Source organism: Platalea leucorodia, assembly GCF_965183815.1.
Source record: "Platalea leucorodia genome assembly, chromosome: 9".
In the NCBI taxonomy this organism is placed as follows: Eukaryota; Metazoa; Chordata; class Aves; order Pelecaniformes; family Threskiornithidae; genus Platalea; species Platalea leucorodia.
Genome location: NC_138831.1, coordinates 51,731,848 through 51,759,612, shown reverse-complemented (window position 1 = coordinate 51,759,612; position 27,765 = coordinate 51,731,848). Strand labels below are relative to the sequence as shown.

Genomic DNA, 27,765 nt, shown 5'->3' with positions numbered 1-27,765 from the left:
GTGCTGCCTGGGGTCTGTGCCCGGGGCACCGTGGCAGGCCCTGGCCGTGCCGTGCCGTGCCCTTGTGCTGCTCCTTGGCGTGACCAGCTGGGCATCGCTCGGCCACGGGAAGGCGAGTCGGCAAAACTCCCGTCTGACATGCTTTTTCCCCCAGCTTCCTCTAACAGCGGACTCAGCTCAGCTGTGTCCTGCGGGTGACCGTGACATCCCTCTGGGGGCAGGGCCCCCCTGCCAGGCACAGGAGGGGGGGCTTAGCACAAACCACCAGGACGTGGCCGGGCCGAGCCGAGCCAAGCTGGGGGCCACGTGCGGTGGTGCTGGCCGGAGGCCGGTGCTGGCCGGAGGCCGCCTGCGACGCGGCCGCCAGGGCTGATCGGTCCCATCATGGCACCAGTGGAGCACTTTGAGGGGGGGAGCGCCTGGGGCTGCCGCAGGGAGCGGGGTCCCGGCTGTGTGGGCGCAGGCTGGCACCGAGGGCTGGGGCATGGCTCCATGGGTGCCCGTGCAGTGGCTGCTCTGTCCTGTGGCTTTTCACGGTTACGAAGGCCAGGCTCGGGGGTGGTGACGGGATGCCCCCCCCTTCAGCAGGGCTGCACAGAGCCCTGGGGGGACCCCCGGGTACACCCCCAGTCCCTGCAGCCTCCCGGGGAAGCAGGGGCACGGAGAGGGGCTGGGGGACAGGCAGGACCGGGCACGGCCGAAGGGGCTTTGCTGGGTGAAACCCCTGCAGGGCCAGGGCTGAGTTCAGGCTCCGCAGGGGCTGTGGACCACAGCGGGGGCGAGGAAGAGCCCTGGGCTCCTGCAAGGCTGGATCCTGCCGGCGCCAGGCCCTGGTGCGAGGCAGCCGGGAGCGGGGCGGTGCGGCCGGGGGCTGCCCAGCTATGGCAGAGCTGTGTGCCGGCGTCGGCCCTGGGTGCGGGGACTGGCAGGGAGGGGAGGAAGCGCAGGAAATCTCGCAATGGCTGTATGGTCAGCACCGGGTTTCCTGTTCCTCCCCAGGAGCCAGAGCTGCACTTGGTCCAGACTGCGCCGGCCCCGGCCCCGGGAGGACGCCAGCGCCAGCCCCACGGCGGGGACCTCGCGGCACACGCAGGTTGGAGGGGCCGTGCCCAGCGGGGCGCCGGCAGGGACAGGGGACCCCTTGGCGGGGCTGGGGGGGTTCTCAGCGGACCCCTCTGAGGGGTCGAGGGCTGTGCCAGGGGACGTCCTGCCCCGGACAGAGACGTGCCCCAGCACCCTCTTGCTCCTGCTGCACCCTTGCTGCGCGGCAGGGCACCCTGGGGCCATGGCTGGGACCAGTTCGGTTCCCAATGGCCATGCTGGAGTCCCGGGAACTGGGACGCGTCCAGGCTTGGCACCTTCCTCTGGGGCTTGGGGCCCTGTCCCCCTCCTGCCGGCTCCCCACCGTGCCCTGGCGCCTGAGAGCTCGGCGTGCCTGGCTGCCCCCACCGCGGGCACAGGGGTGACCGTGCTGACGGGGCCGGAGCTGCCAGACCGCGTGGGGCCGGTGCCCCGGCCAGGGCGGGGGGCACGGCTGCGCTGCCCTCGGGGAGCAGCCCCGTGTGCATGGCAGGCGTGACGCTGCTGGTGTTGACCCCACACTTCCTCCTCCCCGGCACCGTCCCCGCGGGCCCCCGCTGCCGCAGGGCTTGGGGCGCGCTCAGCCCTCCCGCCTGCTTTGAATGCGCTTTGCAAGGCAGATTGCCTGGGGCAGGGAGGACTCTGCCCCCCGCCGCCGCCCGACCGGGGCACCACGTCCCGGTGACGGGACGATGGCGTGGGAGGGTGCGAGATGCAAAGGGCCCCGGCCACCGGCGAGGGCGGTGTGGGGCATGGGGCGGCAGCTGCAGCTCAGGCTCTGCTGCTGCTCCGCAGCCTCCTCCTGCCCGGGACGGCGGTGCCATGGGCTTCGGGCCGGAGCTGTGGTGCCCGCAGGGGCACAGTGCGCTGCTGCGGCTGCAGGACAGCGAGCTGCGCCTCCTGGAGCTGATGAAGAAGTGGATGTCACAGCGCGCCAAGAGTGACCGGGAGTACGCGGGGATGCTGCACCACATGTTCTCCCAGCTGGAGAAGCAGGAGGGCCCCGGCCAGCTCCGCTCCGGCGACCAGGGCAGCCAGATCGGGGAGGTAGGGATGCCCCGGTGCGGGAGCGCACCCCGCAGAGCCTGGTGCGGTGCCGTGCAGTGCTGGAGGGTGGCCATCCCCGTGCCGTCCCTGATGGCCCGTCCCCACAGTCCTGGTGGGTGCTGGCGAGCCAGACGGAGACGCTGAGCCAGATCCTGCGGCAGCATGCGGAGGAGCTGGCGGCGGGGCCGCTGGCCAAGCTGAGCCTGCTCATCCGCGACAAGCAGCAGCTCCGCAAGGCGTACAGCGAGCGGTGGCAGCAGCTCAGCCAGGAGTACGCTCGGGTACGCGGGTCCCGGCGGGGGGAGCAGGGGGCCCGGCCCGGCCCCGCTCCCCTGACGGTGTCTCCCTCCCCAGACCACGCAGCAGGAGATGGAGAAGCTGAAGGCGCAGTACCGCAGCCTGGCGCGCGACAGTGCCCAGGCCAAGCGCAAGTACCAGGAGGCCAGCAAAGGTGCCTGCCACCCCGGCCCCCACCCCGGCCCCATCCCGCTGTGTCCCCTCCCAGCTCGCCTCAGCCCCAGCGGATCGGGGATGGCTGGAGCACCCCATGCCTGTGGGACCCATGGTGCAGCCTGGGCCAGGCAGGGGCTCCAGGGGCAGCACCACGGGGAGAGCCCAGCCTGGCCGCCGGGGAGCCGGGCAAATGTCCCATGGGTTATGGGCCTTGGGATACTGCGCTGTGGGTTGGGAGCATCCTGTGCACGGGGAGGTGTGGTGTGAGCACCCTGGCCCCAGCCCCCTGCCTGCCCTGGGACCCCTGTCCCCTCCCCATCACCCCCCCGGCCCCTGCCCCAGCCCCGCCGGGTGCCCGTGCCCCTCGCTGGCTGCGCCAGGGGACGTGCCACAGCGCTGGGACCAGCACCGCGGCGGCGGTGGGTGTTTTCCACGGCCTCTTCCCCCAGACAAGGATCGAGACAAGGCAAAGGAGAAGTACGTGCGCAGCCTCTGGAAGCTCTACGCCCTGCACAACCAGTATGTGCTGGCCGTGCAAGCGGCCACACTCCACCACCACCACCACTACCAGCGCATGCTGCCCAGCCTCCACCAGTCCCTCTACAGCCTGCAGCAGGAGATGGTCCTTGTCCTGTAAGAGCCCTGGCTGCCCCGTGCCCCGCTGCCTGTCCCTGGGCACCCCCATGGCCCCTGAGCACCGGCAGTGCTCCCTCCTCCTGCCAGAGTCCTGCCGGCCACGTGCACCTTCCCTGCCCCATTGCCTGCAGCCATCATGGTGATGCCCCGCAGCACCACGTGAGATGCGGGGACCGAGGGTGCGAGCCAGCGGGGTGCGGGGACCAGCCAGCCCAGGCGGCAGGGCCGGGGCAGGGGTGGTGGTGCCTGGCCACAGGGGCCCTGGGCTGGGGGGCACAGGAGCCCAGCAGCCTCCAGCGCCCGCGTCCCTGCAGGAAGGAGATCCTCAGGGAGTACTACAGCATCAGCAGCCTGGTGCAGGAGGACGTGCTGGCAGTGCACCAGGAAATTGCCAGTGCCATCCAGGCCATCGACCCTGACACGGAGTACAGCGGCTTCATCCAGAGCCACAGGTACAGCCCCGCGGGGCTGCAGCCCCTCAGCCGGGCACGGCTCTGCTGATCGCGGGTGCCAGTGGCCGGCACAGGGCAGGTGGGAGCAGAGCCACGCTGGGTGCCTGCAGGTACGGCTCTGAGGTGCCACCGGCTGTGTCCTTTGACGAGAGCTTGCTGGAGGAGACGGAGAGCCTGACGCCGGGGGAGCTGCAGCTGAACGAACTGACCGTCGAGAGCGTCCAGCACTCGTGAGCGGGGCTGGGCCGCGGGCGGGGGCTGCCGCTGCCAGCAGCGCAGCTTGGCACCGTCCGGCACCTGTATCTCTTGCAGCCTGACATCGGTTGAGGAGGAGCTGGCGGCTGCCACGGAGGCCGTGGGCAGCAAGGAGCAGCGGGTGCGGGAGCTGCAGGAGGAGATCCGGGGCGAGGAGCAGGGCCGGAGCCCCGGGGAGCGGTGAGGTGTGGTGGGTGCGGGGCAAGGGACCGGGGGTGGCAGGGTCTGACCGCCCTGTTCTGTCCCCAGGGTGCACTTGCTGGGCAAGCGGCAGGGGCTGCAGGAGGCGCAGCAGCAGCTCGAGGGCTGCCTCTGCACGCAGGCCAAGCTGCAGGCGCAGCGGGACCTGCTGGCCGGGAAGCTGGCGGAGCTGGGCACCGGGGAGCCCCTGCCTGCCCTGCCTCTGCAGGAGGACCGGCAGTCGGTCTCCTCTGTGGTGAGTCTTGCCCCGCAGCGTTCCGGGAGCCGCAGGGCTGGGGCATGCCGGGCTGGGATCGCCCCCGGCCAGCACACAGCTCACGCCTCCCCCCAGGAGCAGGAGCGGAGTGGGGCCACCGCACTGGAGACCCTCAAGAACCACATCTCAGGCATCTTCAGCCCCAAGTACTCGGTGAGTCCCTGGGCACCTCCAGCCCTCCTGCCCCGGCTGCCTTGCCGAGCCTCCCGGCCCCTCGGCACCCCCTGCCCTCTCCTCTCCGGCCCCACAGCCCCCTCCCCTCCGTGCTCCAGCCCCTCCAGCCTCTGCTCCCCCTGCCTGCTGCGCCCTGCCCCAGGCACAGCTTCCAGGTACCGCTGCTGCCCCTGCCTCCGGCACGACCCCGGGGGCATGGCTGCGCTCACCCGTCTCCATCCAGCTGCCGCCCCCCGTGCCCCTGATCCCGGAGGTGCAGAAGCCGCTGTGCCAGCAGGCCTGGTACCACGGGGCCATCCCGCGCTCGGAGGTGCAGGAGCTGCTGAGCTGCAGCGGGGACTTTCTGGTGCGGGAGAGCCAGGGCAAGCAGGAGTACGTGCTCAGCGTGCTGTGGGACGGGCAGCCCCGGCACTTCATCATCCAGGCTGCCGACGTGAGTGACCACAGGCGGGGAGAGACAGCCCGGGCACGGCCCCTGGCTCTGCAGCCACGGGGCCCCGGTGTGGGTGCACGGGAGGTGTGTGTATGGTACGAGTTGTGCGCACCCCTCCTTGCACAGGCCAAGCGTGGAGTGGGGGTGTGAGCCTGCATCGTGCGTGTGAACTCCCGCTTAGGCGTGCTTGCTGTGCCCAGCGTGCATGCATGTCCTGTGCCACGTGCGTGCACGCACACTCATCCATGCACGCACACCCATGCGCTCCAGCCTCGTGAGCACACCTATGCGTGCGTGCAGGCGCAGCCCCTCAGCCTCTCCTCCCCGCAGAACATGTACCGGCTGGAGGGCGAAGGCTTCCCCACCATCCCGCTGCTCATCGAGCACCTCCTGCAGAGCCAGCAGCCCATCACACGGAAGAGCGGGATCGTCCTGGCCAGGGCCGTGCCCAAGGTGACAGCAGGCCGTGGGGAGGGGGACAAGTCCCCTATGCACGGGGCAGCCCTGCCTGGCCCCTTCTGCTGCCCACGGCTGGGCTGGGCGCCCCAAGCACACTTCTCCAGCCAGGCGTGGAGACTCAGCCCTGGGGGGTAGCTGGGGGCTGCGTGAGAGGGAGCTGCAGGGGCAGGGGGGACGTGGGCCTGGGGCAGGCTGGGGCACAGCTCACCGCCTTGGGTGTCTGCTCGCTGCAGGACAAATGGGTGCTCAACCATGAGGACGTGCTGCTGGGGGAGCGCATTGGCCGGGTGAGTCGGGGTGCTCTGATCCCTGCCTGCACAGGGTCTGTGGGAGGGCAGGGGTTGCCCCAGGGCCACGCCGCGGCAAGCTGGGCCAGTGCACCCATGTCTCTCGGCAGGGTAACTTTGGGGAGGTGTTCAGTGCCCGCCTGCGTGCTGACAACACCCCGGTGGCTGTGAAATCCTGCCGGGAAACCCTCCCGCCCGAGCTCAAGGCCAAGTTCCTGCAGGAAGCCAGGTCTGTGCGGCCGTCACCCTTGTCCTGGTCCGTCTGTCTGTCCGTCCTTGGGACTTGGGGCAGTTCAAACCCTGCTGGGACTGCAGCAGCATCCTTGTGCTGAGGGCTGTGTCCCTGGGCTGGCCGGGCAGAGCATCCTGGGGACACCATGGAGGTGGCCTGCGCCTGGGGCAGCCGGGCCCCCGCGCGCTCACGGTGCCCGTCCTTGTCCCCACAGGATCCTCAAGCAGTACAATCACCCAAACATCGTCCGGCTCATCGGCGTCTGCACCCAGAAGCAGCCCATTTACATTGTCATGGAGCTTGTGCAGGGTGAGTGGCCGCGTCCGGCAGCCCCCGCGCTGCCGGGGCAGCCGGTGCGTGCGTGTGCCACGGCGTGCCAGGGCAGCCGCCCGCCAGCTCTGCAATCCTGGGTGCAGGGGGGGACTTCCTGAGCTTCCTGCGCAGCGAGGGCCCCCACCTGCGGGTGAAGGAGCTGATCAAGATGACGGAGAACGCTGCCGCCGGCATGGAGTACCTGGAGAGCAAGCACTGCATCCACAGGTGGGCTCCAGCAGCGCGGGTGGGTGCCGGGCAGGGCAGGGTGAACGCCGGAGTCCTTGCTGCCCCCCGTCCAGTGCCAGGCGGAGGCCTCCGGGGATGGCTGGGCGTGCGGCTGACAGCTCTGGGCCGTCCCAGGGACCTGGCCGCTCGCAACTGCCTGGTGACGGAGAAGAATGCCCTGAAGATCAGCGACTTTGGGATGTCGCGGGAGGGGGAGGATGGCGTCTACGCCTCCACAGCGGGGATGAAGCAGATCCCTGTCAAGTGGACCGCCCCCGAAGCACTCAATTATGGTATGGAATGGAGCCGGGCACGGCCTGGCAGCCCCGCGACACAGCCGGGAGCTGGGAGCCTGGGGCACACGTCCTGCTCCCACGCGCCTGGTCCTGGGGAGGGAGGCAGGGAGAGCCGGGGCACCCCAGCCCTGGTGAGCATGGGCGTCCCCAGCCGCCAGCATCCGTCCCGCCCCACGTCCCCAGGCCGATACAGCTCCGAGAGCGATGTCTGGAGCTTTGGGATCCTGCTGTGGGAAGCCTTCAGCCTGGGCGCCGTCCCCTACCCCAACCTCAGCAACCAGCAGACGCGAGAGGCGGTGGAGCAGGGTAAGGGACGTGGCCGGGGTCCGGCTCTCCAGGGCCGCTGCGGGCGCGGCGTGGAGCCGTGCCCGCGGGACAGGCAGGACAGGGCTGCGGGGGGCGAGGGGCCGGTGGCCCGGGCCGCCAGGTCGCCATCCCTGCCGCCCGCCAGGCGTGCGGCTGGACCGCCCCGAGCAGTGCCCCGAGGAGGTGTACCGGCTGATGCAGCGGTGCTGGGAGTACGACCCCCGCAAGCGGCCCAGCTTCAGCACCATCCACCAGGACCTCATCGCCATCCGCAAGAGGCACCGGTGAGGGGCAGCGGCCCGCCGGCCCCGCTCCGCACAGCACCGGCTGCCCCGGGGCCGTCCCGCCGGCAGCGCCCGTCCCTCGGGCGGCTGCTGCGGGGCGGCGGGGCGCGGCTCTGCCCCGGGGCAGGGGCTCCCGCCCGGCCCGGGGACGCGGCGCCCGCGGCTCCCCCCCGCCTTGATCCCGTGTAATAAACGAAGCAGCTCTGCAGCACCGCCTCTGTGGGGGCGCGGGGGGCGCAGGCCCCGGGAACCAGCGGGGCGGCCCGGGACGGGGCGCACCGGGACGCGGCGCACCGGGACGCGCGCCGGCCGCGGGGCTGGGGGGGTGCCCGGGTGTGTCCCGGGGGTACGGGGGGGCGGCCGAGCCCGCCCCGGGGCCGTGGGGGGCCCGGCCGGGCCGGTCCCCGGCAGCTCGGGGGTCCCGGCGGCTCGGTCCCGCCCCCGCGGCCGCCCCCGGGGCCGGGCGGGCGGGGCGGCGGGCGGGGCCTGGCCCATCCCGGCCGCGGCAGCCGGCGGGCCCGGGGCGGGCGATGTGAGCAGCCGGGCCGGGCCGCGGAGCCGCCCAGGGTAAGAGCGGAGCCGCCGCGCCCCCGGAGCCCTCCCGCGGTGGGCGGCCCCGGCCCTGCCCGCCCCTCCCCGGCCCCGGCCCCGGCCCCGGCCCCGGCCCCGGCCCCGGCCCTGCCCGCTCCCCGCGCCGGGCCGCGGCGCGGCGCGGAGGCCCCGGGCAGCCGCTGCCCGGCCCCGGCCCCGGCCCCGGCTCCGCAGCGGGCCGGGCCCCAGGCGCCCCGGGCCTTTGCCGCCCGCCGGCACCGCTCCAGCCCGGGCTATAAATACCCGGCGCCGGATTAAGCGAAGTAGGGCGCGGGGGGGCCGGGGGGAGGAGGAGGAGGAGGAGGAGCGGGGCCGCGGTGAGGGGCGGTGGGCAAGGGGTGCGCAGGGCAGGGGAGCGCCGGGCCGGGCTGCCCGACCCCCGGCCCCCGGGTCCCCGGGCCGGGCTCAGCCCAGGGCGAGGGCGGGAGGCGCCGTCCGGTCCCGTCCCGTCCGGTCCCGTCCCGTCCGGTCCCGTCCCGTCCCGCCTCTCCCGGCCCCGCGGCTGGGCTGGCGGGGCCAGCGGCTCCCTCTGCCCCGCCGCAGGTCTGCCCCTGCGGCGCTGCGGGATGAAGCTGAAGAAGCAGGTGACAGTGTGTGGAGCTGCCATCTTCTGCGTGGCCGTCTTCTCCCTCTACTTGATGCTGGACCGGGTGCAGCACGACCCCACACGCCACCAGAGCGGGGGCAACTTCCCCAGGGTGAGCCGCAGGGCTGCGGGGACGGGAGAGCAGGCTAGCGGGCCAGGGCTAGCGGTGGCCAGCCGGCACAGCCTGAGGCCGGTCAGTTGCCTGGGCCGGGGCTTGTTCCCTGCTGGTGCCGGTGCACGTGGGGGACGGGACCCGCCTGGCGAAGGGCACCGGAGGCTCTCACCGCGGCGTCTGTGTCCCCAGAGCCAGATCTCGGTGCTGCAGAACCGCATTGAGCAGCTGGAGCAGCTGCTGGAGGAGAACCACGAGATCATCAGCCACATCAAGGACTCAGTGCTGGAGCTGACGGCCCATGCGGAGGGGCAGCCGGCGCTGCCCCACCACACGCCCAATGGCTCCTGGGTGCTGCCCCCCGAGAGCCGCCCCAGCTTCCTCTCCGTCTCCCCCCAGGACTGCCAGTTCGCCCTGGGGGGCAAGGGCCAGCGCCCAGACCTGCAGGTGAGGGGCTGGCGTCTTGGCCCAGCAGCTCAGGGCCCATCTCTGCTGGCGCGACGGGGTCTGTACCAGGGCGTCCGTGGGGTCCTGGCCCTACTCTGTCGGGGGTCTCTCAGTCCGGTGTCTGCCCTGAGCCCTGTCTCCCACCTGGCAGATGCTGGCCGTGTACTCGCTGCTGCCCTTTGACAACCAGGACGGCGGCGTGTGGAAGCAGGGCTTTGATATCACCTACGAGCCCAATGAGTGGGACACTGAGCCCCTGCAGGTGTTTGTGGTGCCGCACTCCCACAACGACCCGGGTGAGCAGCGGGTGAAGGCGGGCAGGGGAGGGGAAGAGCTATCCCAGTCCCTGCTGCCCCGCAGTGCTGGTGGGGAAGGGCTGGGCCCCACGCAGTGACCCCCAACATGTGCTGGCAGGCTGGATCAAGACCTTTGACAAGTACTACTATGACCAGACGCAGCACATCCTCAACAGCATGGTGCTGAAGATGCAGGAGGACCCGCGCCGGCGCTTCATCTGGTCCGAGATCTCCTTCTTTTCCAAGTGGTGGGACAACATCAGTGCCCAGAAGCGGGCTGCGGTGCGGAGGTAGGGCCGCCCGCCTGGCGCCAGTGCCCGGCACGGTCCCTGCCCGGAGGCAGGGTGCTGTGGGAGGTGCGCCGGCTGTGAGCATGGGGTGCGTGAGGGAAGGGCCCTGGGGAGACGAAGGCTGCCCTGGCTGCAGTGCAGCATCTCTGGCTGGGGCCTTGGCCAGCGTGGTGCTGTGGAGGGATGTCTGTCCAGGGCCGTGCGCGGGGATGGTGTGGGCACTGTGCAGCAGCCGGTGGCTGCGGAGGCTGCGGGTGGGACCCAGGTGGCTCCAAGATGGGGTGAGGCTCTGCCACGGACACACAGCTCACCACAGGGCTCTGCCCAGAGCTGATCACATCTCCTGTGTCCCCCTTGCAGGCTGGTTGGCAACGGGCAGCTGGAGATGGTGACGGGTGGCTGGGTGATGCCCGACGAGGCCAATTCCCACTACTTCGCCATGATCGACCAGCTGATCGAGGGGCACCAGTGGCTGGAGAAGAACATTGGTGAGAACTGGGTGGGATGCCGGGCAGGAGGGGCAGGGTGCTGGCTGGGGGCCTGCTCGATGCACCAGCAGGCACCCCCGTCCCTGGCAGCAGCCTGCTCACGGGAGGTGCTGCCGGGCCCAGCGCGGGGCTGACGGGTCTCTGTGCCCCCAGGCGTGACGCCCCGGTCGGGCTGGGCCGTCGACCCCTTTGGGCACAGCTCCACCATGCCCTACCTGCTGAAGCGCTCCAACCTGACGGGCATGCTCATCCAGCGCGTGCACTACGCCATCAAGAAGCACTTTGCTGCCACCCAGAACCTGGAGTTCATGTGGAGACAGACGTGGGGTGAGGGGCTGCTGGGGAGGCGACCGCGGGGAGGGCCCCTGGGGTGGGTGGCAGCAGGGAACAGCCACCGGCCACTTTCCTGTGCGGGCGGCGAGCCGAGCGACGGGGGGTGATGGCTCTGCCCTGCAGCGGTTTTGCCCTGCAGGACAGCCCCAGGGTGACTCCCCTCTGTGCCCAGTGCACCGGGGGAGGCTGCTGTGCTCTCTGGGCTCCAAGCGGGTGAGCCTGTGTGCCAGGTCTGCTCTGCCCCAGCAGCCGTCCCCATGCCCACGTGCCCGTGGGCACCCCTGCTTGGGGATAGGCAAGGGAGAGCCATTGCTGGTGCTCATCTGTCCTTGGTCCCGCAGACCCAGACGCCAGCACCGACATCTTCTGCCACATGATGCCCTTCTACAGCTACGACGTGCCCCACACCTGTGGGCCAGACCCCAAGATCTGCTGCCAGTTCGACTTCAAGCGCTTGCCAGGTGGCCGGATCAACTGCCCGTGGAAGGTGCCTCCCCGAGCCATCACTGATGCCAATGTGGCGGAGCGGTGAGTGCTGCAGGGGCAGGGGCAAGCGGCTCTGAGCCCCACGGCCCTGTCAGGGAGCCAGCCTCACGCCCTGGCCCCCCACGGCAGAGCCCAGCTCCTGCTGGACCAGTACCGCAAGAAGTCCAAGCTGTACCGCAGCAAGGTGCTGCTGGTGCCCCTGGGAGACGATTTCCGCTACGACAAGCCACAGGAGTGGGATGCCCAGTTCCTCAACTACCAGCGCATCTTCGACTTCCTCAACTCCCGGCCCAACCTCCATGTCCAGGTACGTGCAGGGAGGTCTGGGGCAGCACGAGGGGCCGGGGGGAGCAGGGCCCCACACGTGGAGGTTGCGGGGAGGCCGCACGCAGAGCCCAGTCGGAGGGTGGGCAGTGCCGGGAGGGGTGGTGGGAGCCCCGGGGAGCCATGGGGGCTCCCCGTCGTGCTCAGGGCTGTACATGCCGTCCTGCAGGCGCAGTTTGGGACGCTCTCTGACTACTTTGACGCTCTGTACAAGAAGGTGGGCATCGTGCCGGGGATGAAGCCGCCTGGGTTCCCGGTGCTGAGTGGAGATTTCTTCTCCTACGCGGACCGGGAGGATCACTACTGGACAGGCTACTACACCTCCCGGCCTTTCTACAAGAGCCTGGACCGGGTGCTGGAGGCCCACCTCCGGTGAGGGGAATCGGGCTGGGCCCGGGGCAGGGGTTGTGTGCAGGGGGCACGGGCAAGGGTTGGCCAGGCAGCACCCAGGAGCCCCGGCAGTTCCCCGTCTGCACCCAGCTGCCGATGTGCTGGGGGTGGCCCAGGCATGGCCCAGGGAGTGCCAAAGCCTTGCCCAGCCCCAGGGCAGCGCGTGCCCCCCGCCTGCCCTCCCCGAGGCCAGGCCCCTGTCCGAGGAGAGTGCGCGGGCTGGGTACTGTTGGCACGAGGGCAGGCTGGGCTGGCTGCTCCTCCGCTGCCCTCCGTCCTGGCACCGCTCGGCCCGGAGCGTGGGGCGCCGGAGCAGGGACCCTCAGTGACCCTGTCCCTGCGCAGGGGGGCAGAGATCCTGTACAGCCTGGCACTCGCCCACGCCCGCCGCGCCGGCGCCGACGGCAGGTACCCGCTCTCCGACTACGCCCTGCTGAGCAACGCCCGCCGCAACCTGGGCCTCTTCCAGCACCACGACGCCATCACCGGTACCGCCAAGGAGGCCGTGGCGGTTGACTATGGAGTCCGGTGCGTGCCAGGGGCTGGGGTGCAGCCCTGAGGGGCCTGTCTCAGACGGGGGCTGGTGGGCACGGGGCTGGGAGCGTGGCTGGGTGTGGGGGTCCTGTGGGGCCCCTCTCCCGGGGGGAGGTGGGGAGTGTTGGGGGGACGCTGGGACAGGACGGGGGGACGGTCCCGGGTGGCTCACTCTGCCCGTGCCTCAGGCTGCTCCACTCTCTCACGAACCTCAAGCGTGTCATCATCAATGCTGCGCATTACCTCGTGCTGGGGGACAAGGACGCCTACCGCCACGACCCTGCTGCACCCTTCCTCAGCACGGTGAGCAGCACCCTGCCCCATGGCTCCCCGCGCCCCAGCACGCTGGGCTGTGCTGGGGCAGCTGTCCCCGTGCGCCCAGGGAGCAGAGCCCCGCCTGCACGCTTGGTGCTGGGTGCGGGCGTGGGGAAAGGGTCCCAGCCTGTGCCTGCGTCCCTGGGCTCAGCTGGCAGGGGTGGTGGGCGCACCCCGGCTCTGACTGCTCCTCTCCCCAGGACGACACGCGCCCCAACCAGGACTCGCTCCCGGAGAGAACAGTTGTCAAACTGGACGCCTTGCCCCGGTAGGGACTGCCTGCCCTGCTCTCGGGGCTTGTGGGGCCGTGGCGGGGCGGTGAGGGGGGTACCTGGGACTCTGTAAAGCAGTGGGTGGGTGCACGGGACCCGTGGGTGGTGTGGGGCACAGGGCACCCGGGACGCCGTGGGGCTGGGGTGGCCATCCCTGCGTGACCCCACCCGCAGGTTCCTGGTGGTGTTCAACCCGCTGGAGCAGGAGCGCCTGAGTGTCTTGCCGGTGCTGGTGGACTCCCCGCACGTGCGTGTGCTCTCCGAGGAGGGGCAGCCCCTGCCTTCCCAGCTCAGTGCGCACTGGGGCTCTGCCACCGACATGGTGCCCAACGTCTACCAGGTATGGGGTGCCTCGGTGCCGCTGCTCGCCGCCATCCTCAGCCCGCACAGCCCGTGCGTGCCAGCCTCCCGTCCTCGCGCGCTGCCCCCACGGCAGGGACACCCCATGAGCCCTTCTCTGTGTCAACAAGTGTCCCCGCATCCTAACACAAGCTCCCACTGCTCGCAAACCCCCAGGCCCCCATGCGCGTCCCCCCTCAGCAGAAGTCCCAGAAGCACCGTGCTGGCATCTTTGCCCTGCTGACAGCCAGAAGTCCCCACGTGCCGGTTGCCCTCCTGCGGAGGGGCTGGCTCAGGTCTCCGTGCTGCCCGCAGGTGTCTGTCCTGGCCCGCCTGCCTGCGCTGGGGCTGCGTGTGCTGCAGCTGCACAAGTCCTTCGACGGCCACACCACGCTGAAGTCCTCCGTGCGCCTGTACCTGCACGGCCGCGACTTGCCCGTGCGCAAGCAGGAGGCCGTACCCGTGCACGTCTTCCCGGCCACGGCCGATGACTTCTGCCTGGAGAACCAGCACCTGCAGGCCTGCTTCTCGGGACGCTCAGGCCTGCTGCAGGCGAGTGCAGGGCTCTGACGGGTGGCGTGGGGGTGAAGGAGGGGAGGGGGGCACAGCGCTGCCTCGTGCAAGGCGTGCTCACCGCTGTGCTGGCCCGCGCCCCGCAGAGCGTCCGCCGAGCTGGGGAGGAGCGGGAGCAGAGGGTGAGCAGTGAGTTCCTCATCTACGGCACCAGGACCTCCAAGGACAAAAGCGGAGCCTATCTCTTTCTGCCTGATGGCGAGGCCAAGGTACGGGGACTGCCTCCGAGAGCCAGCTGGCAGCCGTGCCCGCGGCCACGTGGCAGTCCAGCTCAGCGCAGCCCTCCTTCCCCCACAGCCCTACGCCCCCAAGGACCCCCCAGTAGTGCGGGTGACGGAGGGACCCGTCTTCTCAGAGGTCGCCAGCTACTACCAGCATGTCCAGACCGTGGTGCGGCTTTACAACGTGCCAGGTGAGACAGCCTGAGGCTGTGCCAGGGAGGTCGCTGGCCCGGGGGCGCTGGGCGATGCTGCCCGTGGGGCCCAGCCCCTCACTGCCTGCCCGCAGGGGTGGAGGGCCTGTCCCTGGATGTGTCTTGCCTGGTGGACATCCGTGACCACGTCAACAAGGAGCTGGCCCTGCGCTTCAGCACTGACATTGAGAGCGACGACACCTTCTTCACCGACCTCAATGGTTTCCAGGTATCCGGCAGCCTGGGGAGGGACAGCAGCTGCCCACGGGGGGACAGTGCCCGGCACCGGGCACTGCGGGAGCCACCTCCAGCCGCTGACCTCTGTCCCTCGGCAGATCCAGCCCCGTAGGTACCAGCGGAAGCTGCCGCTGCAGGCCAACTTCTACCCCATGCCCGCCATGGCCTACATCCAGGACACACAGAGCCGCCTGACGCTGCACACAGCCCAGGCCCTGGGGGTCTCCAGCCTCGGCAGCGGTGAGCCGGCCCCGCCGGGGCCGTGGGGCTGTGCCTCGGGGGGCCTGCCGCAGAGCCGGGGCTGCCCTCGGCGGCGGTGCTGGGGAGGAGGGTGCTGCAGGGTGGCGCAGGGGGATGCTGGGGAGGAGGGCGCTGCGGGCTGGGTGCAGGGTGCCCTGGTCCTGCTGCCTCTGGGGGCTCCCCGGCTGCCCCCAGCCCTGTGGGAGCGTTTCCACGCGTGGTGGCAGAGGGGCCGTGCGGGGCGGCTGGCTCGCGTTAAAGCCCGGGGTGCTGGGACCCGCTCTCTGCAGGCCAGCTGGAGGTGATCCTGGACCGGCGCCTCATGCAGGATGACAACCGGGGCCTGGGCCAAGGGCTGAAGGACAACAAGCGGACCTGCAACCGGTTCCGCCTCCTCCTGGAGCACCGCGCCACTGCCAACAAGGTGTGTGGGCTGCGAGGCCACGGGACCGGGGTTGGGCACGGTGCCGCTCGCCCAGAGAGCCCAGCCCTGCCTTGGGACAGAGGCGTCTGCCGAAAGCCACGTGTGCGACTGGGTGCAGGGTCTCCTCCCCTGCTGTCCCGTGACCCCCCCAACCATCGCGCTGGCACTGCAGAGGGACGGGACGGGCCTGGAGCAGGGGGGTGTGGGGAGACTGGGACCATGGACCAGGGTCTGTCCCACAGATGGGGTGCAGAGCCACGCTGCCCTTGTAATCACAGTGTTTTTGTCGCATCCCCTCGCTGCTCTCTATGCGTGCGCCATGTCACCCATTCAGAGCTCCAGCTTCTTTTCCAAACTGGCCTCCATGTTTAAAGCCTTGGGCTTCCCCGGCGCCAGGACTGGCAGCCCAGAGGTAACGGCCGGCCTGGCCCCACTGTCTCTCTCTGTCTCGTGGACTAGCTGCTAGCGACTAGCCTAGCCAGGCCCCGTAGCAAGCCCATAGTCTGACCGTCGGCTAGCCGGGGTCCATGCAGGCTGCCCGGCCAGCAGCCGCCCTCCCTGTTTGGGCAGTGGGGGGGTTCGTGTGTGGGTGGGCGCAGCTCTGGGTGCCCTGTGCTGGCAGGTGCCTGTTCTCCGAGCGCTGCTGGAGAGGCGGCACGGGGCGGGAGGCCCCACGGGCCCTGTCCGGGCTCTGCCTGGCCCTGCCGCTGCCCTGGTCTGCGCTGACCCGTGTGCTCCTTGGCCCATGCAGGACGGCCGCCCGATCAGCTTCCCCTCCCTGCTGAGCCACATCACCTCCATGCACCTGAACGCCGAGGCCCTGGTCATGCCCGTGGCCCAGGAGAAGCTGACCCCACCAGTCCTGCGCTCCTTCGTGCCCCTTTCCACCACCCTCCCCTGCGACTTTCACATCCTTAACCTGCGGATGCTGCAGGCAGAGGTGAGCTGCGCCCCGTGAGCGGGGCGGGCACGGCCTGGGGGCAGCAGGACTCTGGGGGGGTCCTGCACCCGCTGTCCCCAGCATCGCACCTCACACCCCGGCTTCCCGGCAGGATGACTCGCTACCCTCGGCCGAGGCAGCCCTGATCCTGCACCGCAAAGGCTTTGACTGCAGCCTGGAGGCCAAGAACCTGGGATTTAACTGCACCACCAGCCAGGGCAAGGTAAGAGAGGGCTGCCGCCCCCACGCACCGCTGGGTCAGAGCCAGGCTGGGGCCCCCGGCACGTCTGGCTCCACGCCTGATTCCTGTGCTCGTGCCAAGCCAGGACGGAGGCTGGAGGGGGCCCCCAGGTCCCAGAACCGGTGGCTGGTCAAGAGTCCCATGGTGCAGCACGCAGCCCTGCTCTGCCCTTGCCCAGGCAAAGCTGGAGGATGTTTGTTTCTCACAAAGCGGGTCTGGAGCCTTCCATGAGCCCTGCAGCCCCCAGCGAAGAAGGGCAGAGCCTGGGCTGGGCTGGATCAGCGTGGTGCCGTGGGGGGCCTGCGAACCGGCTGCTGGCACAGCGTGTGTGGGGCTGCCCCGTGCACGGTGCTGCGCTGCCAGGCACCACGTCCCGCTCACCTGGGCCACCCGCCCTTCTCCTTCCTCTCTCCCTAGCTGGCCCTGGGCAGCCTGTTCCAGGGGCTGGAGCTGGGCTCCCTGCAGCCCACCTCCCTGACCCTGATGTACCCGCTGGGCACGGCTTCCAACAGCACCAACATCCACCTGGACCCCATGGAAATTGCCACCTTCCGCATCCGCCTGGGGTAGTGTCTCCCGGAGTGGGAGAGGAGCAGACTGGCTGGGCGGCGTGGGAGCAGCCGCTGAGCCCAGCAGCACCAGCACGGCCTGGGAGAGGCTGGGTCAGCGAGCCTGTGGCAGGCAGGCAGGCGCTGGGCAGGACGTGCCGGACTTGCAAAGGCTGCTGCCTTCTAATTTATTAGTTCTCTGTTCTCAGATAGATTTCAGAAGCGAACTGCTGTGGCAGGGCTGTGCAGAGGCTGCCGGATGCTGCCAGGCCATCGAGGCCACGGGCCGGGCACTGCTCCGAGCAGAGCACGGCTGGCAGGGGCAGCGGGCCGGGCTCTGCCGCTGCCGGCAGGATGGGCACAGCTGCCCTGCTGCGTTTGCACGGCTTCCCGGGAGGGTGCCCACCCCGGTGTCTTGGGGCAGGGGCCCGTGCTGGGCTCCCCTGGACCCGTGGGGCAGCACGGGGGCTGCCAGGAGCCTGGCAGGGTCGGGGCAGCTGGCTGGGGAGGTGCTGTGGACTAGAGACTGAGCTCGCCTGGAGCTTGTAGGAAACACGAGGCTGTTTCAAAGGGCCTCAGTCTGTGTCTGGTTTGTGATTCTTGCACTGGTGGCGCGGGGGAGTGGAACGGTGCTCCGTGGGGAGGCGGGGCAGCACCCCACGGCAGCAGGGAGGCAGACTCGGAGCTGTGGCCAGGGCCCGTCTGGGTGTGCAGGGCAGGCTGCAGGGGCTGTGCTGCATGCTGCTCCGCGGGGTCCCTGCCCTGCCGGTGCTCCCGGGGCTGAGCCAGGCGTGGGGCCACGGGCACGTGTGAGAGGCCGGTGGCGCGGCCAGGCCCAGACACGTTTGGGAGCAGGCAGCGCAGGGCGCTGGCGGGAGCAAGGGGAATGGGGTGCAGACCAAAGTTAGGCAGCTCCCTGTGCAGGCAGCAACGCGTGGGTTAAGTGTGGGAATGGCCTCTCCCATATTCAGCGCCTTTAGTCCCCTTTCGGTGAGAGCACAGCAGCCTGGTCTGCAGTGCCCCAGGGGCTGCGGGAAGCCACATCCCCAGGAGCATCCTCCCGGTTGCTGTGGGGACCGCAGGGGCTGCCGCGCTCCCCTGGCCCCCCGGGGCTAATTACTGCGAAGGGGTGCCAGCAGAGAGGGCCGCAGCGAGGGCCGGGCGAGGAGGTGGTGCTGGCTGAGCTTTGCCTCGGTTTCCCGCACAGCCTCCGGCACAGCCCGCATCCCACGGGCTCGGCCACGGCCCTGCACGCCCACGGCCCCGAGAACAGGCAGAGTGCATGGAGCCACCATGGATCGGCCCCGCAGCTCGGCCCCTCACGCTGCCCTGGGGATGGCCCGGCACAGGGCAGCGCAGCGGGGCAGGACCCCAGGCCTGCTGCACGGCTGGGGGTGCGAGCGCGCTGCGGGGCTGTGCCGGGGAGCAGGGGACCACAGCTCTGCGCTGGCACAGCGTGCCACCGGCAGCTCTGCTGCAGCCTGGCTAATGGCATGGCTGGCGGGGGGCCAGGCTGCTGGCACAGGGCCTGCTGCCCGCCGGGGCTGGGCTACTGAGGGGCTGCGGCACAGCCCACCCGCCCACAGCCCCAGGGCCAGGCACTCGCCCCGCGCCCCAGCCTGGCCCGTGGTCCTCGCCCGCCATGCCGGCATCCCCAGAAGGGCTGAGACGTGGCCGGTGCCCCGCTGTGGGGTCGGGGAAGGTGCCTCCCGTCCCACGCTTGGCCCCCGAGAAGCTCATTAGCGATGCTTCCGCCTCCCGCCCCGGTCCCTGCGGAGCGGGCAGCGAGTGCAGGAGGCTCTAATGGCTCCAAGCGGCTCTTGATGGGCCGTGATGCAGGCGGGAGCAGGAGGGGCTGTGGTTTCTGCCTCCGCCGGAGCCAGAGCCGCCTCTGCCCAGGGTCGGTGGGGAAGATGCTGGGTGGGCTCCTGCTCCGGCTGCTCCTTGCCACGGCTCTGTGCCCCAGCCTCCTTGGGACAGGTACCGCCCCACTCCCGCTCCTCCTGCTCCCTGAACCCATCCTCCCTGTCCCTGCTGGGGCCTCGTCCCTTGGGGGCTGCTCCCCAGTGGCCCCCGATGGAAGGTGGGGGGTCTGTGCCGGGAGGCGGTGGTCCGCGCTGGGGATGGTGGCCCAGGCGTGGTGGTGCCGGGGCTGGTCCCGCTGCAGCACATCTGTAAGGTGAGAAACGCTGTCCCTGTGGGGTGGTGGTGAATGGGGAGGGGGTTCAGCACGGGGAGATCGGGGCTAGCCCGGGGGCTTTCCCCTCCCCTCTGCCGCCATCACGCTCCTTGCCCGCGTTTGCCCTTGCCGGGGCGATGGCGAGCGCTGGAGGCCACGGCACACATGGGGCCAGGGCCGCCAGCAGGCAGTGCCGGGCGGGGCTGTGCGCAGCCGGTGCTGCCCGTGGGGCTGGAGCCCGGCCGCCACCTGAGCCCAGCCCGAGGGCTGAGCTGGGGGCTCCCGTGCTGGGCGGCGAGGCCCCGTGGGGCCGGGGTGCTCCCAGCCCTGCTGGGGCTGAAGAAGGCTCCGCTCCGCAGTGTCCCTGCGAGGGCTGCCTCGCTGGAGCTGGCAGCCTGTCCCACCGGCACCGCGCCGGCTGCCGGCACGCCGACTCGCCTCGACGCGGGGCGAAGCCCAGCGCGTGCCCCGTTCACGGGCTCTGCAGCACCCTGCGGCGGGGGCTGAGCCTCGGCGCTCACCAAGCGCCTGCTCCTCGCCGCAGTCTCGGTGCAGAACCTGCACCTCTGCGAGGGCTACGCGGGCCCCGACGGCCGCTACCACCCCGGCTTCTACTGCCCGCGGCTGACCGACCCGGCCGGCCACCGCTACTGCTGCCGCTCCAGCCCGCGCGCCTTCAAGTCCTGCTGCTCCCAGCTGGCCCTGGAGGCCCTCACCGGGGTGAACCTCTCCAGCCTGGCCGGCCCGGGCCTCCTCCGGTGAGCGGGGCGGCAGCCTGGCCGGTGCTCGGGGCTGGCGGGAGGGGGCGGCGGGGGCTCCGGGCTCCCGGCACGACCCGGGGGCTGGCGCGGCGTCACCCCTGGGGCCCGAAGCTGGCCCCGGCTGGGCCCCGCCTGGCGCAGGGGTGGCGGTGGGGGCCGCGGCTGCCCCTCCTGAGGTGCCCCCCCCGCAGGAACCCGCTGGCCCTGCCCTTCGTGGGGCTCTACGGGCTCCTCGTCCTCCTCCTCATGGCCCTCGACCTCCTCCACTTCTACCGGACCCGGCCCTGCCGCCTCGCCCGCCTCCTGCCCCGCGCCCGCCGCCCGCCCTGCGGCCCCCCGGGAGGGCGCCAGCCCCGCTCCCGCCCGCGCCCGCCCCGCAGCGCCCGCGCCCCCGGCGGGCTCCCGCCGCCGCCCCCCGGTGCCCCCGGCCGCGGCTGCTGAGGGGGGGCCGGGGCGGGGGCTGGGGCTGGGGGGGGGCACGGGGGGGGCGGGGGGGGGCACGGGGGGGGCACGGTGCGGGGACACGGCGGGGGGACACGGGACACGGACACACACGAGGTCGCACGTGGCCGGTGCCGGGACCGCCGGGCCGCGGGGGGGCGCTGGAGGCTGCCGCCCCGCCCCCGTCACGTGACACGGGCGGTGGCGTCCGCGTTCCCCGGGCGATCGGCGGTGACGTCACGGGCGCGGCGAGAGAGGCGCGATGGAGGAGGCGGTGAGCGGGGCCGGCGGGGCCGGGCCGGGGCCGGGGCGGGCGGGCGGGCGGCCGCCGGGGCTGGGCCCGGCGCGGCGGGGGGCCGGTGCCCAGGGCCCATCCCCGGGGCAGCCGCCCGTGGCGGGGCCGGGCCCGGGTCCCCCCGCGGCGCCCGTGTCCCAGCCGGTGCCCGTCGGCAGGTGACGGCGGGGCAGCTGCGGGAGCGGGGCAACGCGCTCTTCCAAGCGGGGGACCACGCCGCGGCCCTCGCCGCCTACACGCAGGCGCTGAGCCTCTGCGACGCCGAGCCGGAGCGAGCCGTGCTGCACCGCAACCGGGCCGCCTGCTACCTGAAGCTGGTGAGAGCGGGGCGGCGCCGCCGGGCCTGCGGCAACCTGCCCGGCCGCCCCGGCCTGCTGGGGCTGGGCCCCGGCCTGCTGGGGCTGCGCCTTCACCAGCTGCGCGCCTGCGCTGGGAGGCCCGGTCGGTCCCCGGGCAGGGTGCTGTCCATCCCCAGGCAGGGTGCTGTCGGTCGGTCCCCGAGCAGCCCTCGCTGTCGGTCAGTCCCCGGGCAGGATGCTGTCGGTCCCCGGGCAGGGTGCCGTCGGTCAGTCCCTGGGCAGGGTGCTGTCAGTCCCCGGGCAGGGTGCTGTCGGTCGGTCCCCGAGCAGCCCTCGCTGTCGGTCGGTCCCCAGGCAGGGTGCCATCGGTCGATCCCCGAGCAGGGTGCCATCGGTCGGTCCCCGGGCAGGGTGCTGTCAGTCCCCGGGCAGGGTGCTGTCAGTCCCCGGGCAGGGTGCTGTCGGTCGGTCCCCGAGCAGCCCTCGCTGTCGGTCGGTCCCCAGGCAGGGTGCCGTCGGTCGGTCCCCGGGCAGGGTGCTGTCCGTCCCCAGGCAGGGCACTCTCTGGTGTTTTCCCTGCTCGCCCTCTCTCCTGGCCCTGCCCGCTGTCCCGCACTGCTCCTGTCAGGGCTGGGGCAGGGCGCTCCTATCCATGCCTGGGCTGTGCGAATGCTCTGGGGCTGTGCCCCAGGCAGTCACAGCATCTCTGATCTCCCACCGTGGAGCTGTCTCTGAGGCAAGGGGGAGCACAAGGAACTTCAGGGGTTCAAGTAGCCCAGGAGTACTTGAAAAGCATCAGGGAGCCCTAGGGCTCCTCGGGGACCCCGTGAGGGTTGTGCTCTGGGAAGGCCGGGGTGTCCTGCTGGGCTGGCTCACCGTCCTCAGTGACGCTGTTCCCCTCCTCAAACCCCACGGTCCTTTCCCTGCTCTTCTCTCTAAAGCGGCGGGAGCTGCCTCTGCCCGCAGCAGGCTGGGCTGAGCGAGGCCTGCACGGGCAGCACGTCAGGCGTTTCCCTCTCGCCGACTCTCTCTCTGCAGGAGGACTACGCCAAGGCAGAGGCTGATGCATCTAAAGGTCAGTGGTGGCTGGCAGGGGACCGGCCTGTGTGCGTGGCCTGTCCGGGCAGACCGGAGTGGTCCTGGGGCTTTGCCATAGATCCCTGCTCATCCGCAGCCATTGAAGCCGACGGCCGGGACATGAAGGCGCTGTTCCGCCGGAGCCAGGCGCTGCAGAAGCTGGGCCGCCTGGACCAGGCCGTCAGCGACCTGCAGCGGTGCGTGAGCCTGGAGCCCAAGAACAAGGCCTTCCAGGAGGCCTTGCGTGCCCTGGGGAGCACCATGCACGAGAAGGTGAGCGGGGAGGCGGCGTGGGGGCTGCTGTGGCCCCCCTGTGGGCGTGGTGGGCTCAGGGGAGCGGTGAGGGCTGAGCTGCTCCTTCTGCTCTGTCTCAGATGAAGACTATGTCCTGCACGGACTCGAAGGTAGAGCAGATGTTCCAGATCTTGCTGGATCCTGAAGAAAAGGATGCGGACAAGAAGCAAAAGGTCTGAGCTTTGGGGAGCGGAGGGCTTGGCTGGAAGGCAGGGAGGGGAGGGATGGTAATCCCAGGTTGGCGGTGCTGGCTGAGTGGTGCTGCGCAGGCGAGGCCGGGCTTTCCACTGGCAGAATGTGCTCCCCGGAGGTTGGGGGTGGAAGGCAGGGGCCTGCGGCTGCCCAGCCGGCTCCCGCTGGGGAGGTTCCCTGTGCATGCTGGGCTGCGTTCTGGTGGGCAGGTGCCCCAGACATGTCTCTCCTTTCCCAGGCTGCGCAGAACCTGATTGTGCTGGCGCGAGAGGAGGCCGGAGCAGAGAAAATCTTCCAAAGTGATGGCGTGCGGCTGCTGACGCAGCTGCTCGACACGGCCAAGGCTGACCTGATGCTGGCGGCCCTGCGCACCCTGGTGGGGCTGTGCTCCGGGCACCGCTCCCGGGTAGGTCCTCTGAGCTGTCACCTGCCGGGCCTGAGCTCGTGAGAGCCTTGTTGTGACAGGGAACCATCCCGATAAGGTGCTGGGAAGCGCTAAGACTTCCCCAAAGCCTCCAGCAGACAGTTGTGCTTGTACCTGCAGACCATGGCCATCCTGGCGGAGCTGGGGGCCCCTCGTCTCTCGGCGGTGCTGGGTGTGGAGCACGAGCAGGTTTCCTTGGCTGCCTGCAACCTCCTGCATGTGATGTTCGATTCCCTGAAGGAGGGGCTGCAGAAGGATTTCCGTGGCAAGGAGGATGCGGTGGTGCTGGGTGAGTGCCTGCTGCCCCGGCTGGCTGGCGTGGGGTGGGGAGAGCGCCCTGGGGAGGCGCTGAGCTGCAGCCGGTTCTTCTCCCGCTGCCCGCCTTGTCAGCGCTCCCTGCTGCCGGGCCGGGGCTCTGGGCCAGGGCTGATACGAGGTTGAGCGGGGAGGCAGGAGCCCCTGGTCATGGCAGCATCTCCTGCCAGCCTTACCGCGGCAGGGGTGAGGCCTGTGCCCGGGGCGCTGACTGCTGGGCACTGTCTCTTCTGGAAGATTCCTCCAAGGACCTGAAACTGCTGATCAAGCACCTCCTGGAGCTGCTAGCGCTGGAAGGGGCCTCCGCGCACGGCCGTGACAACGCCCTCAACCTGCTCATCAAGGTGGTGCCCAGGAAGTCGCCGAAGGAGACCAACAACAGCATGAGCCTCTGGGTGATCGACCAGGGTGAGCAGAACAGCCTGCAGCATCCCGCTGGGGCATCGCACCCCTCTGCCTCGGGGTGCCACGCGCCTCATCTCTGCCTGCGCACCCCGTTTTGCTCCTCACTGGGGCGCCTGACCTCGCATTCTCCTAGGCCTGAAGAAGATCCTGGAGGTGGGAAGTACGGTGTGCGGCGCCCCGGGCAGCCTGCCCGTGACGGAGAACAGCCGGATGAGCGCCTCGGTTCTGCTGAGCAAACTTTACGACGACCTGAAATGCGATGCTGAGAGGGAGAACTTCCACCACTTGTGCGAGGACTACGTGAGGTGAGCCCGGGCGTCCCTGGGGGCGGAGGGGGGGTTCAGTCGCATGCAGCCGGCAGCCCTCTGGGGAAGCAGCAGCACCCCTATCCCCAGACCTTTTTGCTCTTCGTGATAAAAGCAGATTGCAGACCCCCCCGAGACCTGCTGTGTTGGGGTTCAGCAGTGGGGCTGCAGGCGGTGGGTGGGATCAGCCTTACCCTTCCTGGTGGTCTTCTCCTGCAGGAGCTGGTTCGAGGGGCACGAGCTGGCTGGGAAGCTGCGGGCCATCCAGACGGTGTCGTGCCTGCTGCAGGGCCCCTCGGATGCTGGGAACAGGGTGCTGGAGCTGGAGGGGATCATGGACAGCGTGCTGTCCCTCTGCGCCTCCGTCTGCGAGGCCCACCAGCTGGTAGCGGTGGAGGCGCTGATCCACGCCGCCGACAAGGCCAAGCGCGCCTCCTTCATCACCGCCAACGGCGTCAGCCTGCTCAAGGAGATCTACAAGCACAGCGAGAGGGACAGCATCCGCATCCGGGCGCTGGTGGTGAGCGTGGCGGGAGGGGAGGAGCGGCTGTGCTGAGCCCTTGGGTGCTGCAGGGCCCGTGGGTCTGCAGCGCTGTCCCCTCCCTGCCGGGGGGCCCTCACAGGCACCTTGGGGCGACCGTGGCTCTGACGCTCTGCTCCTGGCTGCAGGGGCTCTGCAAGCTGGGATCCGCCGGAGGCACCGACTTCAGCATGAAGCAGTTTGCCGAGGGCTCCACGATGAAATTGGCCAAGCAGTGCCGCAAGTGAGTGCCGCCGGGCGAGGGGCAGGGGGGAGCCGGGCAGGGTGCCCCGCAGCTGGGCTCACGGGGCCGTCTCCCAGGTGGCTCTGCAATGAGACGATCGATGCGGGCACGCGGCGCTGGGCGGTGGAGGGCCTGGCCTACCTCACCTTCGATGCGGATGTCAAGGAGGAGTTTGTGGAGGACAAGGCGGCGATGCAGGCCATGTTCCAGCTGGCCAAGGTGGGCGCTGAGTGCTGCGGTGGGTGCCCTGGCGCTGGGGAAACGTGCCGGAGGGTGTTGCGGGGCTCACGCTGCGGAGCTGGGGTGTGTGCAAGGGCCCAGTGGCACTGGGTGGGCTCGAGTCCTGGCCCGTCCTCTCCGTTGTGGATGTGATGGGTATCCCGTTATCGCTGCAGTCAGAGGACAGGAGTGTGCTCTATGCGGTTGCCTCCACGCTAGTGAACTGCACCAACAGCTACGACCACGAGGAGCCGGACCCCCAGATGCTGGAGCTGGCCAAGTACGCCAAGCAGCACATTCCGGAGCAGCACCCCAAGGTGAGCAGGGCACCGCCGTTCGCAGGAGCTGCCGGGAGCCCTGGCCCTGGGGGAGAGCGTGCGGGTGGGCAGAGCCCGGGGTCCTGGGTGGGGACAGGGTGTCCTTGGGGCCTTCAGGGGTGAGGCCGAGCGGTGACCCTGCCTCTGGGACAGGACAAGCCGGAGTTTGTGAAGCGCCGGGTGCGGAAGCTGCTAACGGCTGGTGTGGTGTCGGCTCTGGCCTGCATGGTGAAGAGCGAGAACCCAGCGCTCACCAACTCCTGCCGGGAGCTGATCTCCAGGTATGGGTGTGCAGGGGGGTGGCAGGGAGGGAGCTGGGTTCTGAGGCTGCCGGTGGCCTGCCGGTGTCCTGCCGGCAAACTGGGGTGCCTGTGGTGAATGCAAGCTCCTAGGAGCGGAAAGGGGGCGTCTGGGAGTCTGGTACAGCCTGGGCTCGCTGCAGGTGTCTGGGTGCTGTTGGGACCCACTGTGGCAGGTCCCTGCCTCCAGCTGCTCCCGCTGTGTCCGTAGGGTGTTCCTGGCGCTGGTGGAGGAGGCGGAGGACCGGGGCGGTGTGGTTGCGCAGGGAGGAGGCAAGGTGAGGGGACAGGCCTCTCCGTGCCGCTCGCCCGCGCCTCGCAGCGGGGCTCTGGGGACGGCTGGGTCTGGGGGGGGGCGGCTGTGGTTTGGCAGGGGACCACACTGGCTCCCTCGTACAGGAGACTCGGGGAAGCTGGGGCTGCAGTGACCTGGCTGCTCTGTCTCCGTCTGCAGGCTCTCATCCCGCTGTCCCTGGAGGGCACTGAGGTGGGGCAGACCAAGGCAGCTCAGGCCCTGGCAAAGATCACCATCACCTCCAACCCGGAGATGGCCTTCCCTGGAGAGCGGGTGAGCGTCGCCGCTGCGGGGACGGGTCTGCCAAGCAGCGGCCCTGCAGCGGGGCTGGGGCTGCAGCAGGGGCTCGCCCCGCCGTGTGCGCCCGGGCTGCCGCAGCCAGGCGTGCGTCTGCCTCGGGGAGGCATGGGGCTGAGCAGCGCGAGGAGGGGCTGCCCCAGCAGGAGCTGCCTCGGTCCCTCTGTGCGGCATCCGGGATAGGGTGGGCTTCTGCTCCTCCTCGCCCGCCGGGAAGGGGCTCGGCAGCCCTGGAGCTAAAGGCCGCAGGACTGGTGATCCTGCACCGCAGGAACCACCAGCGAGGGTTTGCCCTTCCCTGGGGAGCAGGAGGTGGCAAGACCCTCGCTGTTCCCCGCAAAGGCCCGATGGCTTAGGCCTGACCACGGGAGCAGCTCTGCCTTTAGGCTGGGCTCGGGGCTCCCTGCACCCCCTGCTCCACGGGGTGCAGAGTCCCTGCCCCTCGCTCAGGGCTCAAGCCCTGCACTGCTGTCTCCACAGATCTACGAGGTGGTCCGGCCCTTGGTGAGCCTTCTGCACCTTCAGCGCACGGGCCTGGAGAACTTCGAGGGGCTGATGGCGTTAACCAACCTGGCTGGCATCAGCGAGAGGCTGCGGTAGGGGCGGTGGGGCCAGCGCGGAGCTGGACCGGGTCGGGGGGGAGAGGGGGGCCTGGCCCGGGGGCGTGCTGCTCACGCGCGCCCCGCCGCAGGCAGAAGATCCTGAAGGAGAAAGCCGTGCCCATGATTGAGGGGTACATGTTTGAGGAGCACGAGCTGATCCGGCTGGCTGCGACGGAGTGCATGTGCAACATGGCCATGAGCAAGGAGGTGAGGGCCGGGCGGGGGCACGCCGGGCTCTGCGCCGGGCTCCCAGCCCCCGCGCCCCCACCCGCCCCGCTCCTCCCCTGCAGGTGCAGGAGCTGTTCCTGGCCGAGGGCAGCGACCGGCTGAAGCTGATGGTCCTGTACAGCGGGGAGGAGGACGAGAAGCTGCGGCGGGCAGCCTCGGGGACCCTGGCCATGCTGACCGCCCTGCACCCCCCCATCTGCAAGCGGATCCCCCAGGTGGTGAGTGCCCAGCGGCGGGGGGCACCCGGGACCCCCGGGGACAGCACCTAGTGTCCCAAATTCCCCTCCCCTGGTGTCCTGGAGCTGTGTCCCAGCCCCGGGAGATGGAGCAGCCTGTCCTGACCTCAGCCTGACTCCGAGCCAGGGCTGGGGGTGTCGGGGGCCATCGGGGCTGGGGGGAGCTGGCCCCCCTCTGTCGGGGGGCAGTGCTGAGTGCGGCCCCGCTCCCCCCGCAGACGGTGCACTGGCTGGAGATCCTGCAGGCCCTGCTGCTGAGCCCCAGCGCCGAGCTGCAGCACCGCGGGGCCGTGGTGGTGATGAACATGATGGCGGCCGAGCGGGAGGTGGCGGAGCAGCTCATCGCCAGCGAGATGCTGGAGATCCTCTCGGTGCTCGCCAAGGAGAAGGACAAGCCGCGGGTGGCCCAGGCGGCCACGGAGAGCCTGGCGCAGGCGGTGGCTTACGGCCTCATCAAGCCCAACCCCGGCCAGGAGTGAGGGCCCGCGGGGTGCCCACGCACGCTGCTCGCTGCTCCGGGCCCCCGCTGCCCGGGGGCTGGGGCCACCGCCGCGCTCGGCGGCACCGGCCCGGGGCCCCGGGGCGAGGATGGGGCTCACCGCTGCCTCTGCCACCGTCTGCCTTAACCGGGAGGGCCGGCCCGGGGCCCGGGGCCCGGGAGGGCGGCGGGCCCGCCCGGTGACACCGCACTAAAGCTGCTCTTGGACCACGG

At 70.7% G+C, this 27,765-nt stretch overlaps 4 protein-coding genes across 6 annotated transcripts; all 4 read left to right on the top strand.

The window, feature by feature from the left end:
- Positions 1–1,009: 1,009 nt before the first annotated feature.
- FES (FES proto-oncogene, tyrosine kinase) lies at positions 1,010–7,597 on the top strand. Of its 3 annotated transcripts, none has more exons than XM_082321613.1 (20): positions 1,010–1,093; positions 1,876–2,127; positions 2,235–2,408; positions 2,482–2,578; positions 3,030–3,213; positions 3,304–3,375; positions 3,531–3,668; positions 3,779–3,898; positions 3,981–4,103; positions 4,173–4,359; positions 4,456–4,533; positions 4,778–4,987; positions 5,318–5,440; positions 5,680–5,733; positions 5,844–5,962; positions 6,180–6,274; positions 6,382–6,505; positions 6,641–6,798; positions 6,985–7,107; positions 7,253–7,597. In XM_082321613.1, the coding sequence occupies exons 2-20, from the start codon at positions 1,903–1,905 to the stop codon at positions 7,393–7,395; spliced, it is 2,547 nt and encodes an 848-aa protein (XP_082177739.1). In that variant the 5' UTR covers positions 1,010–1,093; positions 1,876–1,902; the 3' UTR covers positions 7,396–7,597. The 3 variants fall into 3 exon arrangements, with proteins under 3 accessions (XP_082177739.1, XP_082177740.1, XP_082177741.1); XM_082321614.1 differs by having other exon boundaries at positions 6,953–7,107; positions 7,253–7,381; XM_082321615.1 differs by lacking the exon at positions 3,304–3,375.
- Positions 7,264–17,372, top strand: MAN2A2 (mannosidase alpha class 2A member 2). The gene is made up of 23 exons (XM_082321616.1): positions 7,264–7,391; positions 8,526–8,680; positions 8,873–9,127; positions 9,279–9,423; positions 9,542–9,713; positions 10,074–10,201; positions 10,355–10,528; positions 10,876–11,062; positions 11,150–11,327; positions 11,514–11,716; positions 12,080–12,262; positions 12,457–12,571; positions 12,784–12,851; positions 13,030–13,195; positions 13,510–13,746; positions 13,854–13,976; positions 14,065–14,179; positions 14,275–14,408; positions 14,515–14,656; positions 14,947–15,080; positions 15,832–16,020; positions 16,133–16,243; positions 16,679–17,372. The coding sequence occupies exons 2-23, from the start codon at positions 8,549–8,551 to the stop codon at positions 16,829–16,831; spliced, it is 3,444 nt and encodes a 1,147-aa protein (XP_082177742.1). The 5' UTR covers positions 7,264–7,391; positions 8,526–8,548; the 3' UTR covers positions 16,832–17,372.
- Positions 17,373–18,885: 1,513 nt separating this feature from the next.
- LOC309595303 (protein shisa-like-1a) lies at positions 18,886–20,067 on the top strand (the record flags this gene model as incomplete). The annotated part of the gene is made up of 3 exons (XM_082322067.1): positions 18,886–18,892; positions 19,533–19,746; positions 19,941–20,067. Coding segments are annotated over 3 exons (348 nt in total), but the record flags the coding sequence as incomplete, so codon positions are not given.
- Positions 20,068–20,442: 375 nt separating this feature from the next.
- On the top strand, positions 20,443–27,669 carry UNC45A (unc-45 myosin chaperone A). The gene is made up of 20 exons (XM_082321647.1): positions 20,443–20,464; positions 20,644–20,802; positions 21,823–21,859; positions 21,959–22,134; positions 22,236–22,328; positions 22,586–22,753; positions 22,892–23,060; positions 23,324–23,494; positions 23,625–23,796; positions 24,016–24,316; positions 24,466–24,560; positions 24,638–24,779; positions 24,956–25,096; positions 25,250–25,377; positions 25,607–25,673; positions 25,850–25,963; positions 26,468–26,583; positions 26,679–26,796; positions 26,880–27,035; positions 27,272–27,669. Exons 1-20 carry the CDS (start codon positions 20,453–20,455, stop codon positions 27,530–27,532), a joined length of 2,796 nt encoding a protein of 931 aa, XP_082177773.1. The 5' UTR covers positions 20,443–20,452; the 3' UTR covers positions 27,533–27,669.
- Positions 27,670–27,765: the final 96 nt, after the last annotated feature.

Bases quoted from the DNA above. Each gene is read 5' to 3' on its own strand.
- FES (XM_082321613.1), top strand. From the start codon at position 1,903: ATGGGCTTCGGGCCGGAGCTGTGGTGCCCGCAGGGGCACAGTGCGCTG. The intron at 3,214-3,303 runs GTAAGAGCCCTG...TCCTCCTGCCAG, and splicing joins CAGGAGATGGTCCTTGTCCT to AGTCCTGCCGGCCACGTGCA. The intron at 4,988-5,317 runs GTGAGTGACCAC...TCCTCCCCGCAG, and splicing joins TCATCATCCAGGCTGCCGAC to AACATGTACCGGCTGGAGGG.
- MAN2A2 (XM_082321616.1), top strand. From the start codon at position 8,549: ATGAAGCTGAAGAAGCAGGTGACAGTGTGTGGAGCTGCCATCTTCTGC. The intron at 14,657-14,946 runs GTGAGCCGGCCC...CGCTCTCTGCAG, and splicing joins GGTCTCCAGCCTCGGCAGCG to GCCAGCTGGAGGTGATCCTG. The intron at 15,081-15,831 runs GTGTGTGGGCTG...TGGCCCATGCAG, and splicing joins ACCGCGCCACTGCCAACAAG to GACGGCCGCCCGATCAGCTT.
- UNC45A (XM_082321647.1), top strand. The intron at 22,329-22,585 runs GTCTGAGCTTTG...CTCCTTTCCCAG, and splicing joins ATGCGGACAAGAAGCAAAAG to GCTGCGCAGAACCTGATTGT. The intron at 25,378-25,606 runs GTATGGGTGTGC...CTGTGTCCGTAG, and splicing joins TGCCGGGAGCTGATCTCCAG to GGTGTTCCTGGCGCTGGTGG.